The sequence below is a fragment of the Aspergillus japonicus genome (assembly GCF_003184785.1).
Source record: "Aspergillus japonicus CBS 114.51 unplaced genomic scaffold BO86scaffold_5, whole genome shotgun sequence".
Classification (NCBI taxonomy): domain Eukaryota; kingdom Fungi; phylum Ascomycota; class Eurotiomycetes; order Eurotiales; family Aspergillaceae; genus Aspergillus; species Aspergillus japonicus.
The window spans coordinates 1,200,893-1,214,175 of record NW_020291642.1 but is presented as its reverse complement, the minus strand read 5'-3'; the positions used below and the strand labels follow the sequence as shown (position 1 = coordinate 1,214,175).

The following is a 13,283-nucleotide window of genomic DNA, read 5'->3' as shown; positions in this document are numbered from 1 at the left end:
TTAAGGTACGATCGTATTCAGATAGATTACTATTTTAAGTCAACCACAAAATACTGATCCGGGGTATAGTCGAACCGGGTTATTGGAGCCCATATCTCCCCAACCGTTTAGTTCAATGTGGGCAGCATATAGCCTAAAACGCCTCGGTCTTCATACTGACTCTGTTGGCCAGTGAACTGAAGAATCGGAAATTGGCAGTAGCTTCACGGCTGCCCAATTGGAGCAATGGCTTGCCGAAATGTAACATGAGGTGACTTCTCGGGCTGAAATGGAATCACATGTGAAGAACGAGCTCGTGGCATCAGTTTGTGTAGAGCAACTGTCTGGTTAAATGTTCATGTACGAGTCTCTTTTTTATCGCACAAAAAGTCCGCTTCGGAGGGGCCCAGTCTCATGTTTGACATAGGCAAGCCTGACAGAGTTCTCACGCGTACTCCTCCTGCTCACTGGGACAGCGGTGGTTGATAGTTGAGAGGACGTCTATATGTTACTGTCAGAGTCACCATTGACAGGCGAATGTTCGAAACTCACTTGAACAATAAAATGTGAGGCTCCGGCTCATGTACTTCGTAATGCTCCCAGCCCAAACTCTGTACAGTGGATTAGAGCCACCTTGACCTATTAAATTGTTATAGGCATCATAGTCAACCAGCCATACCTGAGTAATACCAAGCGCTCGCCACTCATCTTCCCAGAGCAATTTTAGAGTTCCTTTTGCGCTATCGAAGTAGTCGGCCGGTATCTTTTTCAGCATGTTCTTGGGGAGTTGGACATGTCGGTATTCGAATTGATCATCAGAGTATCTAGAGGCCAGGTGAAAGTGAGAAAAGCCCATATGTATCTGGTCAAAATCATTACCTGGCAGAGTAGTGTATAGAGTCAATGAACTCTTCGAGTCTCTCACGTTCTGATTCTAGTAATAGGCGTGGCTTCTTGTTTCTTCTGCTCATATCGATATCCATTTGGAACGGTGGATGAGTTGGTAGCACAGTACAGACAAGTATTCTAGTTATAAACAAGATAGCAAGGTTAGTGGGTGAAGACTTTGAATTTCATGACAAGAAAATAATCTGTGGTTCTGTATGGAGACTCACGGGTTAGGAGGCGCAAGAACCGGGACAAACAAACGAGATTTGGTCACAGGTACAGTGCGATTAAAATATCTCTAAAGGCCTGAGATGCGGTAGAATCCTTATATGCATGCGGGATTTGTGATTTGTTCTTGGGCCGAGGGACAGAAGATTGGACGGGGTCGACTTAAGTTAAGCAAGTGGCTTTGCAACTCTTTGGGATACTGCTAGTGGGATTATCAGCTTGATATCAGTGCCTGAGGTGTCAATCATATAGGATGGAGATGTCTCTACCAAATAAGTCATAAACTCTAAGGTAAACAAGACACACTGACGTTCCTCTTATTTATAACACAAGTTTTCGGGGATATTGGATAGTGCTAGGAATCTTATTTCTCAAAATGAGATTTTGCTAGTGACAAGTCGATTGCGCAAGACCTATGTAGTATCAATCAAGTAACCAATTTGATATTCAAGTGGAAACCCTGCAACAACTCAAGCAGCATGATAAGAACAATACCTCTTCTTTCCACATGTATGGTTCCATGAAAGCATGGAATGCTTGGTTCTTTTGTCCATAGGACGCATATGATCTCATCATGGGAGGGTTAGGTTTACCAGATATATCGGTGATATAGGACAGTCTAGTGAAGTTGATAGTCTGGGTTTTCCTTTGAAACGCAGCTGGTATCTTCTGTTGTTTTAGTAGAGGTCATATGGTCCTCCCACCCTTTTTAGGACAGGAAAACTTGTCAGATAGCCTTTTAGACAATAACAAATGCCAGTGATCAGGGTTCTTGTTTGTGCCCTTCAAAATTAAAAATTGAAGCAAGTTCCCAGAGATTACACACTGTCCTCCCACCCAAGTATCTTACCCATCGCCACATCGTATTCTGTGGGGGATTTTGAGGGTGTATTGAGGGTAGAAGGTAACATTGACTGTCGGACCTAGACTAGGTCTAGTAAGGGACTATCTGCGAGGAAGTAACATACTTAGGAATTGTATCCAGTCGGATATACAAGGATGTGTATACGTTCAAAGATATGAGGTCTTATGTACTAGTTCAGATGTACTATATAGTTCTATACCAAGCTTTGAAACCTCATGTATAACAAGTCTTCAATGTGAGTTTTGGAGTTCTTTATCATATATCCCTTACATGATATGTTTCATATGTAAAAAGATTGCATGTATAGAAACAGAATATGTTATCAGTAGCCTTTCACTTGGGACCATCCTTACTACAAAATAGCCAGCAACACAGCGGTTAATATATGGTGGATGACACTCCTGGGCAGATGCTTACTACCTTTAACGGCGGCGAGGAATATAATGTGTGGACTGAGAGGATGAATTGAGGCCTAGGCTTACTGGTATGCTACACCTGACTGGATAAGGATCCATAGCCTGACACCTGGCCATACCTGAAATGGTAGGAAGAGGTTGCTAGGTAAGTTATTGAATATTCTCAGTAGCTAGTCAGTGTTGACTGAGGTACTGGTTAGATGACCTAACGTACCAACCTACTGACATAACTGACTTAGTTACGAAAGGACAACGATTACTAAGGGTTAAGTGTTACTAAGGTAGTAAGCCATCTCAGCCGAGGGCGCGGGAGGGTTGGAGCCTTGGAGGAAACGAGAACCAAAGAAAAAGAGGAAAAGTGGGGGTTTTTTTCCTCCATTTTTTTTACCTTTCCCTTTCCAGAATAAAAATTTAATCACTCCCACCTCAACACCTGGGGCGTTTTTTATAAGACCTTCTCCCTCCAACAATCCCCCCCCAAAATTTTCACCTAGATTCCTCCCACCTCCATATCAGTTTCTCACATCTTAAATATGGCTGACGAGGTTTACGAAGGTGCCATTGGCATCGATCTTGGTATGCTAACTCACCTTGCCATCTCCCTTCCATCGAATGTGAAATTTCTGTTCAACGTGCAGATGTGTTCTGAACATGGCTGACAACAACATAAGGCACAACCTACTCTTGCGTTGCCAACTATGAAGGCACCAATGTTGAGATCAGTATGTATTTGCCTGTTACTGGACGTTAGCCGCTATGCTTAACAAGTCCATTAGTCGCCAACGAGCAGGGTAGCTACACAACACCCTCTTTCGTTTCTTTCACCGACAAGGAACGGTTGATCGGTGAGGCCGCCAAGAACCAGGCCGCCATGAACCCCGAGAACACCATCTTCGATATCAAGTGAGTGTCCTCAACCCATTGAGGGCTCCTTTGTTACATACAGAATCTGATGCATCCCAGGCGTCTTATTGGTCGTCGGTCTGAGGATCCTATTGTGAAGAAGGATATCGAGTCGTGGCCTTTCAAGGTTGTCGACCAAGGTGGCAACCCTGCCGTTGAGGTCGAGTACCTTGGCGAGAGAAAGACTTTCACTCCTCAGGAAATCTCCTCCATGGTCCTGATGAAGGTAATTGACTTTTGTCCCAAGTCGTCAGGTCGGCTGCTGACTTCTGAGATAGATGAAGGAAGTCGCCGAGACTAAGCTCGGAAAGAAGGTTGAGAAGGCCGTTATCACGGTTCCTGCCTACTTCAACGACAACCAGCGTCAGGCTACCAAGGATGCTGGTGCTATTGCTGGCCTCAATGTCCTCCGTATCATCAACGAGCCCACTGCTGCTGCTATCGCTTATGGTCTTGGCTCTGGCAAGTCTGAGAAGGAGCGTAATGTCCTCATCTACGATCTGGGTGGTGGTACTTTCGATGTGTCCCTCCTCAACATCCAGGGAGGTGTCTTCACCGTCAAGGCCACTGCTGGAGATACCCACCTTGGTGGACAGGACTTCGACACTAACCTCTTGGACTTCTTCAAGAAGGAATTCCAGCGTAAGACCGGAAAGGACCTGTCTGGTGACCCTAGAGCCCTCCGCCGCCTGAGAACCGCCTGTGAGCGTGCTAAGCGCACTCTGTCCAATGCCACCCAGACCACAGTTGAGATCGATTCTCTGTTCGATGGCGAGGACTTCAACTCCTCCATTACTCGTGCCCGTTTCGAAGATCTCAACGCCAAGTCCTTCTCCGGCACCCTTGAGCCTGTTCAGCAGGTCTTGAAGGACTCCGGTCTTGAGAAGAGCCAGGTCGACGAGATTGTGCTCGTCGGTGGTTCTACCCGTATCCCCCGTATCCAGAAGCTTCTCAGCGATTTCTTCGATGGCAAGAAGCTGGAGAAGGTAAACATGCCGCTCGATACTCTTTTCTCGGACCATAAACTGACATGATTGACAGAGCATCAACCCCGATGAAGCTGTTGCCTACGGTGCTGCCGTGCAAGCTGGAATTCTGTCTGGAAAGGCCACTTCCGCCGAGACTCAGGATCTTTTGCTGCTCGACGTTGTTCCTCTGTCTCTTGGTGTTGCTATGGAGGGTAACATCTTCGCTCCCGTCGTTGCCCGTGGACAAACTGTCCCTACCATCAAGAAGCGCACTTTTACAACCGTCGTTGACAACCAAACCACCGTCCAGTTCCCCGTTTACCAGGGTGAGCGTACTAACTGTGCTGACAATACCTCCTTGGGCGAGTTCACCTTGGCACCCATCCCTCCCATGAGAGCTGGTGAAGCTGCCCTTGAGGTTGTCTTCGAGGTTGATGTCAACGGTATCCTTAAGGTCACTGCTACTGAGAAGTCGTCTGGCCGTACTGCCAATATCACTATCTCTAACGCTGTTGGCAAGCTTTCTACCACTGAAATTGAGCAGATGATTGATGGTAAGAATTTTTGCCGCTCGGATAATCTCTTTTACTAACAACGCGTCTAGATGCTGCCAAGTTCAAGTCTAGTGACGAGGCTTTCACTAAGAAGTTTGAGTCTCGCCAACAGCTCGAGTCCTACATCTCTCGCGTTGAAGAAATCGTCTCCGATCCCACCATGTCTCTTAAGCTCAAGCGTGGCAACAAGGAGAAGATTGAATCCGCTCTTAGCGATGCCATGGCTCAGCTTGAAATTGAGGATTCCACCCCCGAGGATTTGAAGAAGAAGGAGCTTGCGCTCAAGAGACTCATCACCAAGGCCATGGCTACTCGTTAATTCTTCCGAGCCTCATTCTGCTATAATAATCCCCCATCTTGAGACCAGGGAGCCTGCCATCCGAGTTACCCCCATCCCTTGCTTGCTATTTTCAGTGAAGAATCATTTCGCCACACATGAGATCAAAGACTATTATGTTACCTACGGACCCTTTCTGGATTGAGAGTGTTTATTTATGATTGGGGAGACAAATATGAAAAGTACATTTTTTCTCGTTCAAAGATTCCTCAATGTGACATCACTAGAGATAAGAAGTATGCGTACATACGACTAATTGTGTAGCACTTTCGGCATCTTCGACACAGGACTGTTGCACTCTGACCCTAAGAGACCTTCGATGTTACTCATGCCAAGTGGGTCTAGCCCGATGCCGATGTTATGTAATATGTACTGTATGCACCAGCTGGTCCAGTCTTAAGTAAGCCATGCAAAAGTTCAAGCTCAGCAAAAACCTCGCATGTGTGATGACGACTTTGTCAAGACCAAACCACTCTGCGAAACAAATCGAAACCTATTCGCCACAGCAATGCGTGCGACTACAGCAATCTCGAGAACTTTTGGTGCTCGATGTCTCACCCCAATCGCTTCACCGCTTATCGGTTTGCATAGGCTCTCTGCTCAACACAAACTTGCAGTCGTACCGGAATATCGCGGGTTTTCCAACTCAACTTCACTTCACAAGAAGAAGGATAAATCACGATCATCTTCCGGCGCAGCGGCCGAAGATAGAGCCCCTAAAGACTCAGTAGCTTCTGGTGACCCTTATGACCTATCCCAGCTCCATGATGGCATTTCTGCTGCTTTGTCCAGCTTAAAAGATGATCTCTCCAAACTCCGTGGCGGTGGACGGTTTGATATATATGCCATCGAGAGCTTGCGGGTGCAGCTCAGCAAAGCGAACAAAGAGACATTGAGACTCGGAGACCTAGCCCAGGTGATACCTAAAGGCGGACGCATGGTTACAGTCTTGGCTGCGGAAGAAGATGTATGCCAATTCCCTCTTGGCTTTTTATCCAGAATTATGCTATATGATTTGCTGTTGAACTTAGTCTGACCTATTCACCTTGATTCCTAGCACGTTAAATCAATTATCTCTGCAATCATTTCCTCTAATCTATCTTTGACCCCTCAAGCCGATCCTCATAATGCTCTCCAGCTCAATGTTCCCATCCCACCACCTACGAAGGAATCCCGGGAGCAGGCAGTTATCATGGCTAAGAAAGCGATGGAGAAAGCCGTTACGGCAGTGCGGGATTCGAGAGGCGGCGTACACAAACGACTCCAAGACATGCAGAAAAAGAAGGCTGCTAGACCGGATGATGTGCGAAAGGCACAGGAACAGATGGAAAAACTTTCAGAAAAGGGACAGAAAGATGTGAAAGAACTATTTGAAACGGCGAAGAAGGCCATGGAGAGAGCGTAAAACTGAGCTACCAATCAGGCCTCTTCCCTACAGCAAGGGCAGAGGTCAAGAACATTTACGGCTTTCAGCAACTTTTCCAGTCACCGAGAGTTACAACCGGAAGTCCAAGCCACATCAGCAACAGCAAAGTATGTAAGAATAGATGACTAAGTATACATGAAGTACAGCAAGAACGAGGACGGTTAAAGACGCTTTGTAGGACGGCCAGAGCTCAAAAGTGATTCCACCTTAGCAGAGAACTGCATATCCTTTCCAGCTGTGAGATATGACCCGTTGTTTTTCAAGTTCGTCGCAATTTGATCCAGGACGGGAAATTGGGCAGACTGCCCATCTAAGGTCTTTGGATATTTACCCTGAACGAGCATTTCAATCAGAGTCTTTCGATCCTTTTCGTCAATTGGGCTGAACGTGACTTCATTGGGCTCAACCAGATCGCCTTTTCGCTGTGAGAGCTTGTCCGCAAGTACTTGAGACAGCCTCCTTGCCTCTGCTACAGCAAGTGACTTCTCCTCCTCGTCCAAGAAGCGAACATATCTGCCTTGGAATAGCCGCTTGCCCATTTCTGTAGGAGAAACATAACCGTGGGCGAAGCGGGCGCTGATCGACGACAGTGTCTCAGCAACTCCAGCTGTATGAGCACCGACATCGGTGGGCAAAGCTGGCCACGTCTCCCTTAGAGAATCCAAGGTGACGGGCTCCGGATCATAACGAACGGAGACGGGCTTTGCTTGCTCTGCAAGTTCATCGAACACGGCTCTGATTCCTTGTTCATCGATCGCCTCATCTGTATCGACATCTGATGGGGTGCGTGTGCGACGTTGTCTCCGATCTTTAGTTGTGAACTTTTGCGTGGGAGGTCTCGGTCCGCGGCTCCGGGCAGCTGTTACATTCTGAGGAGTCCGAAGTCTTGGCCCCCTTATGATGTTGGTGGGCTGAGAACCGCTTCGACCAGCGGCTAAGGATCTTGCGTCAATAACTCTTCGAGGAAGAGGCCGATCAGAGCCCGTGTTTCTGGGATTTAGGCGAGCTGGTGGGATGATAGGCCTCCTAGGTCGAGCCTGGGGGGCTCCGCTTGAGTTCGAGGTGGAAGAGGTAGTGACTCCTCGAGTACCTAGGATGATTAGGACCAAACGGTGAGAAATACATATATGCACAAGTCAAAATAAAAGCCTTCAAGAGTGTTATCGAAGGTTCATCGACACAACCTGAGCGAAGGTATAATGGCAGCCCCATGGCCGGCACCACCACCACAAAATTTGCAGACTTACCGGATCGAGGTGTATTGGTCTGGGCCAAGAAGTCAAGGGCAGACAAGCAACGGACAAATGCATGAGGCTTTTCAGTCAGCTTAGCACACCCTTGGTGTAGAAGCGTAATCCGGGATTGAAACATCTTTGATGGCGAGGAAGATGTATCACTGGTAATTTCAGGTAAGTGTAAAATTGTTTGTTGCAAGCCGCGGATGCTATATGATCACGTGCCTGTGATTGCCTCGCCATGCTATCATTTCCTTCGGGATTCTTACCATCCAAACATCAAAATCATTCATCGATTGATTCTAGCCTTCTAACAAAATGCTTCGGCGTAAGCCAACCGCAATAGCCGTGACATCAGAAGACCTTGCTGCCTTCGAAGAAGCGCGACTTCGCAAGTTGACTCGAAGCAACGAAGTTACAAATCACACCACGGACACCTATCCTGCCAGCTTTGATCCAAACGACGAACTTAAACCTTTGCCTGGAGATAAGGCAAGAATAGTTCGTTCGCGTGACGAACGTATAGGCGTTTCTCGTCATCATTGAACAACTGCAAATTTCTTTATATCAATTGCCTCACCAATTTTCCCTTGCACCTTGGGCAGGTCGTTGCTGGTCTGCATGCCATCTATCCCACTCGCCCTCCTCAAACGGCTTACTGTGGGATCTGTATTTCGAGAAAGCGCATTGTCCCGTGTACTTTGTATCTTGTCACGCGGTCAGTGTCCACCACGCAGAACCTTCCTTTCATTTTCGCCGTTGCTTATTCTTGGACCACTCAAAGCCTTAGACCAGGCCGACAAGTTCCATTTGAGTTTCCTGGGTGTAGCATATCTGCGCTTTCCTGTTTGCACAAGGTCCAGAATCTCCGATCTACATAAGATCATGTTTTGCATTTACTTTAAATGAGAAAGAAAAGTAGCCATTGAACGCCCCGAACAACCCGGTTGTGCTATTGTTGCGGATGGACAGGACACGAGAGCCTCTACACCCATGAAGAATGTTGTTTCGGATCACCAAAGGTGTGAATGATATGCTTTGTCTCCGTCGCCAATGATTGTGTATGATACTGTGCAAATGTACGTATAGAGGGTATAGAATTCAGAGCCGTGAAATAAGCACTCTCGACAGTATTTATGACAAGTAAGAGGACGCGCAGGGAAGAAATAAGTAATCTGCCAAACCAAGAGAATCAACCAGTAGGTACCAATCGCATGCAGAAGCAGCTGAACACGAAATTACCTGGTGCTGTTTTAGGTAAGAAGAATCTCATAAAGCTCATGAATGTTGTCGTTTGGAAACTTCCTCGGTGCTCAAGTCGAGAGAATAGTTCCAGCGTCTTTTTAACCCGTTGGGGTCATAAACACTGGCAACGCTTTGTTGCCAGTCACGTGCAGTAAAAAGTACTTGTTGCCCCGTAAATTGGGCTTGTGGTAATGGGTGCGATGGGGCGATTGTGGCAAGCTTCGTAGTCGGTGTGCCATATTGGACCGGAAATTGACCTGCAATAGATGACTGTATCGCCTGTGGAGGATTACTTATAGCCATAGGCGGGGAATTGGTATTGACAGTGGGTGGCCCAATAGAGAATGCCATGTCCCATTGGCTTCATTGAGAGTAGGTGTGTTAGTGATACTTGCGACAGATGAGATAAAACGGCAAGGGGTTCACTCTTACTTGATGATACGAGTGGGATCCCAACTACTCTCATCGACCAAAGGCGCATCTATACTGTGGCTCGAAATCGACTGGGACGGGATTAATCCCAACGGCCGAAGCTGAGATGAATCCGACTTTGCCTCCTCAGTAACAGTAGACACAGGAGGGGTAATTTGATATGCTGTATGACCCACTCTATTCGGAAAATTGGAGGCTTGATTTAGTTGAGTACCGTAGCTCGAATCGAGCGGTGGGCTTGGGTGATATGGCTCGGATGGGCTTCCATACGGGAAGGTTGCCTTCAGTTCAAATGGTCGATGGACATCAGCAGAAAATGCGAAACGCAATGAATCTATTTGTGCTTGTAATTCTGGCATGGGCCAAGCAGTCGAGCATCGCTCAAGAATCCTCATGTGTCGAGTGAAATACTCCCTGGCGTCCGTGTGGAAATTGGGATCTGGTGATGTTATAGCAACCTAGAGAAAGGTTAGCGATAGCCCCAGGGAGCGAGACAAGGGTGTTGTGACTCACGAGGTGTAGCATTGTGCAGGTAAGGACAGTGTAAATTGTGAAATTTATGCCTCGTTGCATGAAAAGAAGGCCAGATAGGCCAAAGCGATTCAGAATGGCTTCCTGTAGTCTACATAAGTACTTGGCAGAAGAATAACACAATGCCATGTGCATCTTCCAGCCTCCCCCGGCAGTAAAGGACTTTGACGCGAGTAGCTGGGGTCGATGTAGCAGAATAATTCCAAGATGACAGTGGGAATGCATATTCCCAACGAAATGAGAGGGAATCCAAGGAGGTGAGCCATCGGGCGGATAGTTCACTTGTAGATCAGGGGGGAGACTCTGAAGCCAGTCAGTGAACAAAGGGTTCTTCTCGACAAATTTAGGGTTCGCTCCCCAGTCTTTTTGCTTCTTGATCTTGTGGTATATGTCCGCAATGATGCGAATGTGGGATGCGTTCTTAACAAAATACGCATACTGCCTAGATCTATCAACCTCGAATTGATCAAGGCCGTTAATTTCCAATGTCGGGCTCATGTTCACAGTGCTCGGGTCGACACCATAATCCGAGCGACCTGGCATTGTCAGTATCATACGAACCACGAAAGACATAGCGACATACCCTGAGGAGCACCGATCATGACCTCGACGACTAGGAGGGCTTGCCACACCCTTGTTTGCACCAAGCACTCGACAGGATTCAAATCACAGCATCGTTCCTCCACATGAAGGTTATTATGCTCATGTATATCCAAATCTTTGGCCATCGAGACAATAGTCTTGACTGTTTGCCATGAGCGGTAGTAATAGCCTTTTTTGGGCCGTGATTCTCGAGCCTTGAGAAGTAAGAGTAATGCCTGAATTGTGCTCAGGCGTGGCTCATCCATGAAGCTGGATTCGTGTCCTGTAATAAGAGGTTGGTATTAGAAACAGATGATCCCTGACAGGCTGCAGAGAGGGGCTACACTGGCTCACTATTTGCTAACGCTAGCCATTGGGCTCCCTGAGCTGGATCATCCGACAACCTTCCAGCGCATGCAAACATGGCCTCGAGTAATAACGGTGAGATTAAGCTCCGTTCATGCTGCCACTGGAAGTACAGATGGGACCTATGAACAACCGGAACATACGGGTGTATATCATCGAAGTAGATCTTGAAATATTTCATGACCTCATCATCTGACGGCATAAGCTCAGGTGGGATACGTATGGTGGAACCGGCTCCAGTACTGAGAGGAGGGAGCTTCTCGTCCGCATCATCCTGAGTTGGGATCTCTGGCTCGGCTCTCTCCTTTCTTTGCTGCCTGATATATGGCGCTGCATGGCCGTAAGCTACCGATTGTAACAGTCGCTAGGCTGCATAATGCTTACCAATGCCGGTCTCGTCTATCCTAAGCTCGCCAAGAACTTCACTCAGATTCTCCGCAGTTGACGGGTCATGTTCGCTATAAACGTCCCTTTCCGTAGCGCCTAGCGTCTGCGCATGGTCACCCGTGAAGCTTTGTGGTTGCTGATAGGAGTCATGCGATACAGGCACATGCGACGGCCGTAGGTCATAAGCAGCCGACTGACTAGGAGTGGGCTGTCCAAATTGTGTATAAACACCGAGTTCATCGTGGTAAGAATTTATGTGCCCCGCAGGATGTTGACCGCTATCTCTGAAGGCCTGCGATACTGCGAACGAGGAAACCGAAGATTCTGGCGCATTAGACGTTGCTAGAGAACCTCCGGAGTTTGGCTCGATACCGTGTCCAGCAAAATATTCGTTGTCTTGCCCAATCGTGGGTGGCACGCATACAAGTTTCAAGCGGGTACATGCTGAGCATGGCCATGTATTGGTCGTGGCAGCATCACACTTGATTTTCCGCTTCCTACAACCATTGCAGGCTCGCATGACTATTGACATAGTGTTTAGTCTCAATTGGCTGCGAAGTTTGGAGAAAATAGCTTCACAGCGTACCTTTGAGTCTTTTGTGCCGATTATGTTCATCGACAAAGACATAATCTGCATACAAGCCATCAACAACTGTAAAGAAGGAAACGGCAATGATGTTATAGGCTAAATGATGTGGCAAAGAATCAAAATGTGTAATACCGGGGAAACCTTACTTTTTTGCCCTTCTCTTGGGGCACCAACGGGTGTTGCAAACGAATAACTCTGCATATTGGCGCAGTTGAAAAGGTCGCTTAGGTAGCTCAGAATTAAGCCAAGGCCAGCTCGTGGTTGGTATATAACAGGCGCTACTGCCAACTATTTTCGGAGTAAGTCCGTAAGGCCTGCCTTGTCCGGATGACTCGAAACGTATGGAGCAATGCGGCCGACGGAGAGCGCCTGAGAGAGAACTGAAGGGGAAGCAAAGCGAATCCGATCGCTTTGCCTGAGACTAGAAATATTGCGATAATAAGAGTAGCCCCTTTTATGGCTGTGGATTATGTGCCATGGAAGAGCCGTGCCACTAAAGTTGAGCGGGAAGTAGTAGCTCTATGTCGAAGGCTGCTCGCTGGTGAAGACGCTGCACTCCACGGCTTCGATCATGCATTCGCTCGAGCATGCAAGGTTATAGGTGCAATAGTAAAGTCTTCAAAAAGCTCTTGTCGTTTCCCAGCATAGACTGACCCGAACAAATGTTGCAAGTCGGCACCAAGAAGTCACAGCGTAAGTACGGATCCAAAGATGAATTGAAATCCGGACGAATGTGAATGGACTTTAGACAAGTAGTTCGCAGCCCAGGGAGATTCTGAGTGAATGGAAAGAAGCTGCATCCGTGAACTATGAGCCGTCAGTTTATTCTGAGAAATGCGCCGCTCGGTAAAGGCCATGACGCCTGACAGAAGACAAGGAGCTGAATGGAACCCAGCGAGATGAACAGAAGTAGCCCGCTGGCATCGAAAACCAGGAATACGAAAACGACTGGTGATGCCCAGAAGATGGGTACTAACTACGTGGCTGCTGGAGAGGCTGTGATGATTGCCATCAAGCAGAAGGGAGTTGGAGAGGGGCGCGAGGGGGAACATAAATGGAGAAATGGTAAAAGGCGGGGGAGGGGGATGAGAAGAGACAATGGTACCTACCTTATATCGAGGCGTATAAGGGGTTATCCAGTCTGCATCGTAGTGGACACTGTCAGTAGATTTGACCTTCCAGTGAATATTTGACTAGACAAGGACGTGAGTATTGGCGCATCACACCCTGATTTGGCGGTCACCATCTAGATTCACTCATGAAATGCGAGCACAAGGCGGATGTGATCGGATGAATGGATAGCAAGTAGTTTAGCTAATCCTTGGAGGTCACAGTTTATCAGTGAAGGGGCA

General features: G+C 47.5%; 7 protein-coding genes across 7 annotated transcripts; 4 read left to right on the top strand and 3 right to left on the bottom strand.

Moving 5' to 3' along the window:
• Nucleotides 1-443: 443 nt before the first annotated feature.
• BO86DRAFT_304516 (cyclin-dependent protein kinase regulatory subunit CKS1) lies at nt 444-962 on the bottom strand (the record flags this gene model as incomplete). Its single annotated transcript, XM_025667623.1, has 4 exons — nt 444-480; nt 532-590; nt 659-803; nt 859-962. The coding sequence occupies 4 exons, from the start codon at nt 960-962 to the stop codon at nt 444-446; spliced, it is 345 nt and encodes a 114-aa protein (XP_025531785.1).
• Nucleotides 963-2,774: 1,812 nt separating this feature from the next.
• Nucleotides 2,775-5,341, top strand: hscA (putative Hsp70 chaperone (HscA)). The gene is made up of 7 exons (XM_025671269.1): nt 2,775-2,952; nt 3,048-3,098; nt 3,153-3,279; nt 3,340-3,505; nt 3,558-4,265; nt 4,321-4,801; nt 4,852-5,341. The coding sequence occupies exons 1-7, from the start codon at nt 2,910-2,912 to the stop codon at nt 5,118-5,120; spliced, it is 1,845 nt and encodes a 614-aa protein (XP_025531784.1). The 5' UTR covers nt 2,775-2,909; the 3' UTR covers nt 5,121-5,341.
• Nucleotides 5,342-5,646: 305 nt separating this feature from the next.
• On the top strand, nt 5,647-6,543 carry BO86DRAFT_303879 (ribosome-recycling factor; the record flags this gene model as incomplete). Its single annotated transcript, XM_025667594.1, has 2 exons — nt 5,647-6,105; nt 6,196-6,543. The coding sequence occupies 2 exons, from the start codon at nt 5,647-5,649 to the stop codon at nt 6,541-6,543; spliced, it is 807 nt and encodes a 268-aa protein (XP_025531783.1).
• An 84-nt stretch (nt 6,544-6,627) lies between these two features.
• BO86DRAFT_168045 (uncharacterized protein) lies at nt 6,628-8,254 on the bottom strand. Its single transcript, XM_025666482.1, has 3 exons — nt 8,069-8,254; nt 7,812-7,960; nt 6,628-7,654 (listed from the first exon to the last, which is right to left on the bottom strand). Exons 1-3 carry the CDS (start codon nt 8,086-8,088, stop codon nt 6,726-6,728), a joined length of 1,098 nt encoding a protein of 365 aa, XP_025531782.1. The 5' UTR covers nt 8,089-8,254; the 3' UTR covers nt 6,628-6,725.
• Nucleotides 8,050-8,919, top strand: BO86DRAFT_331350 (uncharacterized protein). The gene has a single exon (XM_025668743.1). The coding sequence runs from the start codon at nt 8,421-8,423 to the stop codon at nt 8,706-8,708; it is 288 nt and encodes a 95-aa protein (XP_025531780.1). The 5' UTR covers nt 8,050-8,420; the 3' UTR covers nt 8,709-8,919.
• BO86DRAFT_304417 (CDC26 family anaphase-promoting complex subunit) lies at nt 8,118-8,345 on the top strand (the record flags this gene model as incomplete). Its single annotated transcript, XM_025667619.1, has 1 exon — nt 8,118-8,345. The coding sequence occupies one exon, from the start codon at nt 8,118-8,120 to the stop codon at nt 8,343-8,345; it is 228 nt and encodes a 75-aa protein (XP_025531781.1).
• A 158-nt stretch (nt 8,920-9,077) lies between the features above and the next one.
• Nucleotides 9,078-12,132, bottom strand: BO86DRAFT_303929 (Zn(II)2Cys6 transcription factor; the record flags this gene model as incomplete). The annotated part of the gene is made up of 8 exons (XM_025667595.1): nt 9,078-9,405; nt 9,477-9,934; nt 9,990-10,543; nt 10,591-10,872; nt 10,944-11,285; nt 11,340-11,864; nt 11,929-11,973; nt 12,078-12,132. The coding sequence occupies 8 exons, from the start codon at nt 12,130-12,132 to the stop codon at nt 9,078-9,080; spliced, it is 2,589 nt and encodes an 862-aa protein (XP_025531779.1).
• Nucleotides 12,133-13,283: the final 1,151 nt, after the last annotated feature.

What these genes read in the sequence shown, in the direction of transcription:
- hscA (XM_025671269.1), top strand. Translation starts at nt 2,910, where the DNA reads ATGGCTGACGAGGTTTACGAAGGTGCCATTGGCATCGATCTTG. An exon ending in TGCCATTGGCATCGATCTTG is followed by an intron (nt 2,953 to 3,047) that starts GTATGCTAACTC and finishes CAACAACATAAG; the next exon opens with GCACAACCTACTCTTGCGTT. An exon ending in AATTGAGCAGATGATTGATG is followed by an intron (nt 4,802 to 4,851) that starts GTAAGAATTTTT and finishes CAACGCGTCTAG; the next exon opens with ATGCTGCCAAGTTCAAGTCT.
- BO86DRAFT_168045 (XM_025666482.1), bottom strand. Translation starts at nt 8,088, where the DNA reads ATGATTTTGATGTTTGGATG. An exon ending in ATGATTTTGATGTTTGGATG is followed by an intron (nt 7,961 to 8,068) that starts GTAAGAATCCCG and finishes TGAAATTACCAG; the next exon opens with TGATACATCTTCCTCGCCAT. An exon ending in GACCAATACACCTCGATCCG is followed by an intron (nt 7,655 to 7,811) that starts GTAAGTCTGCAA and finishes TAATCATCCTAG; the next exon opens with GTACTCGAGGAGTCACTACC.
- BO86DRAFT_331350 (XM_025668743.1), top strand. Translation starts at nt 8,421, where the DNA reads ATGCCATCTATCCCACTCGCCCTCCTCAAACGGCTTACTGTGGGATCT.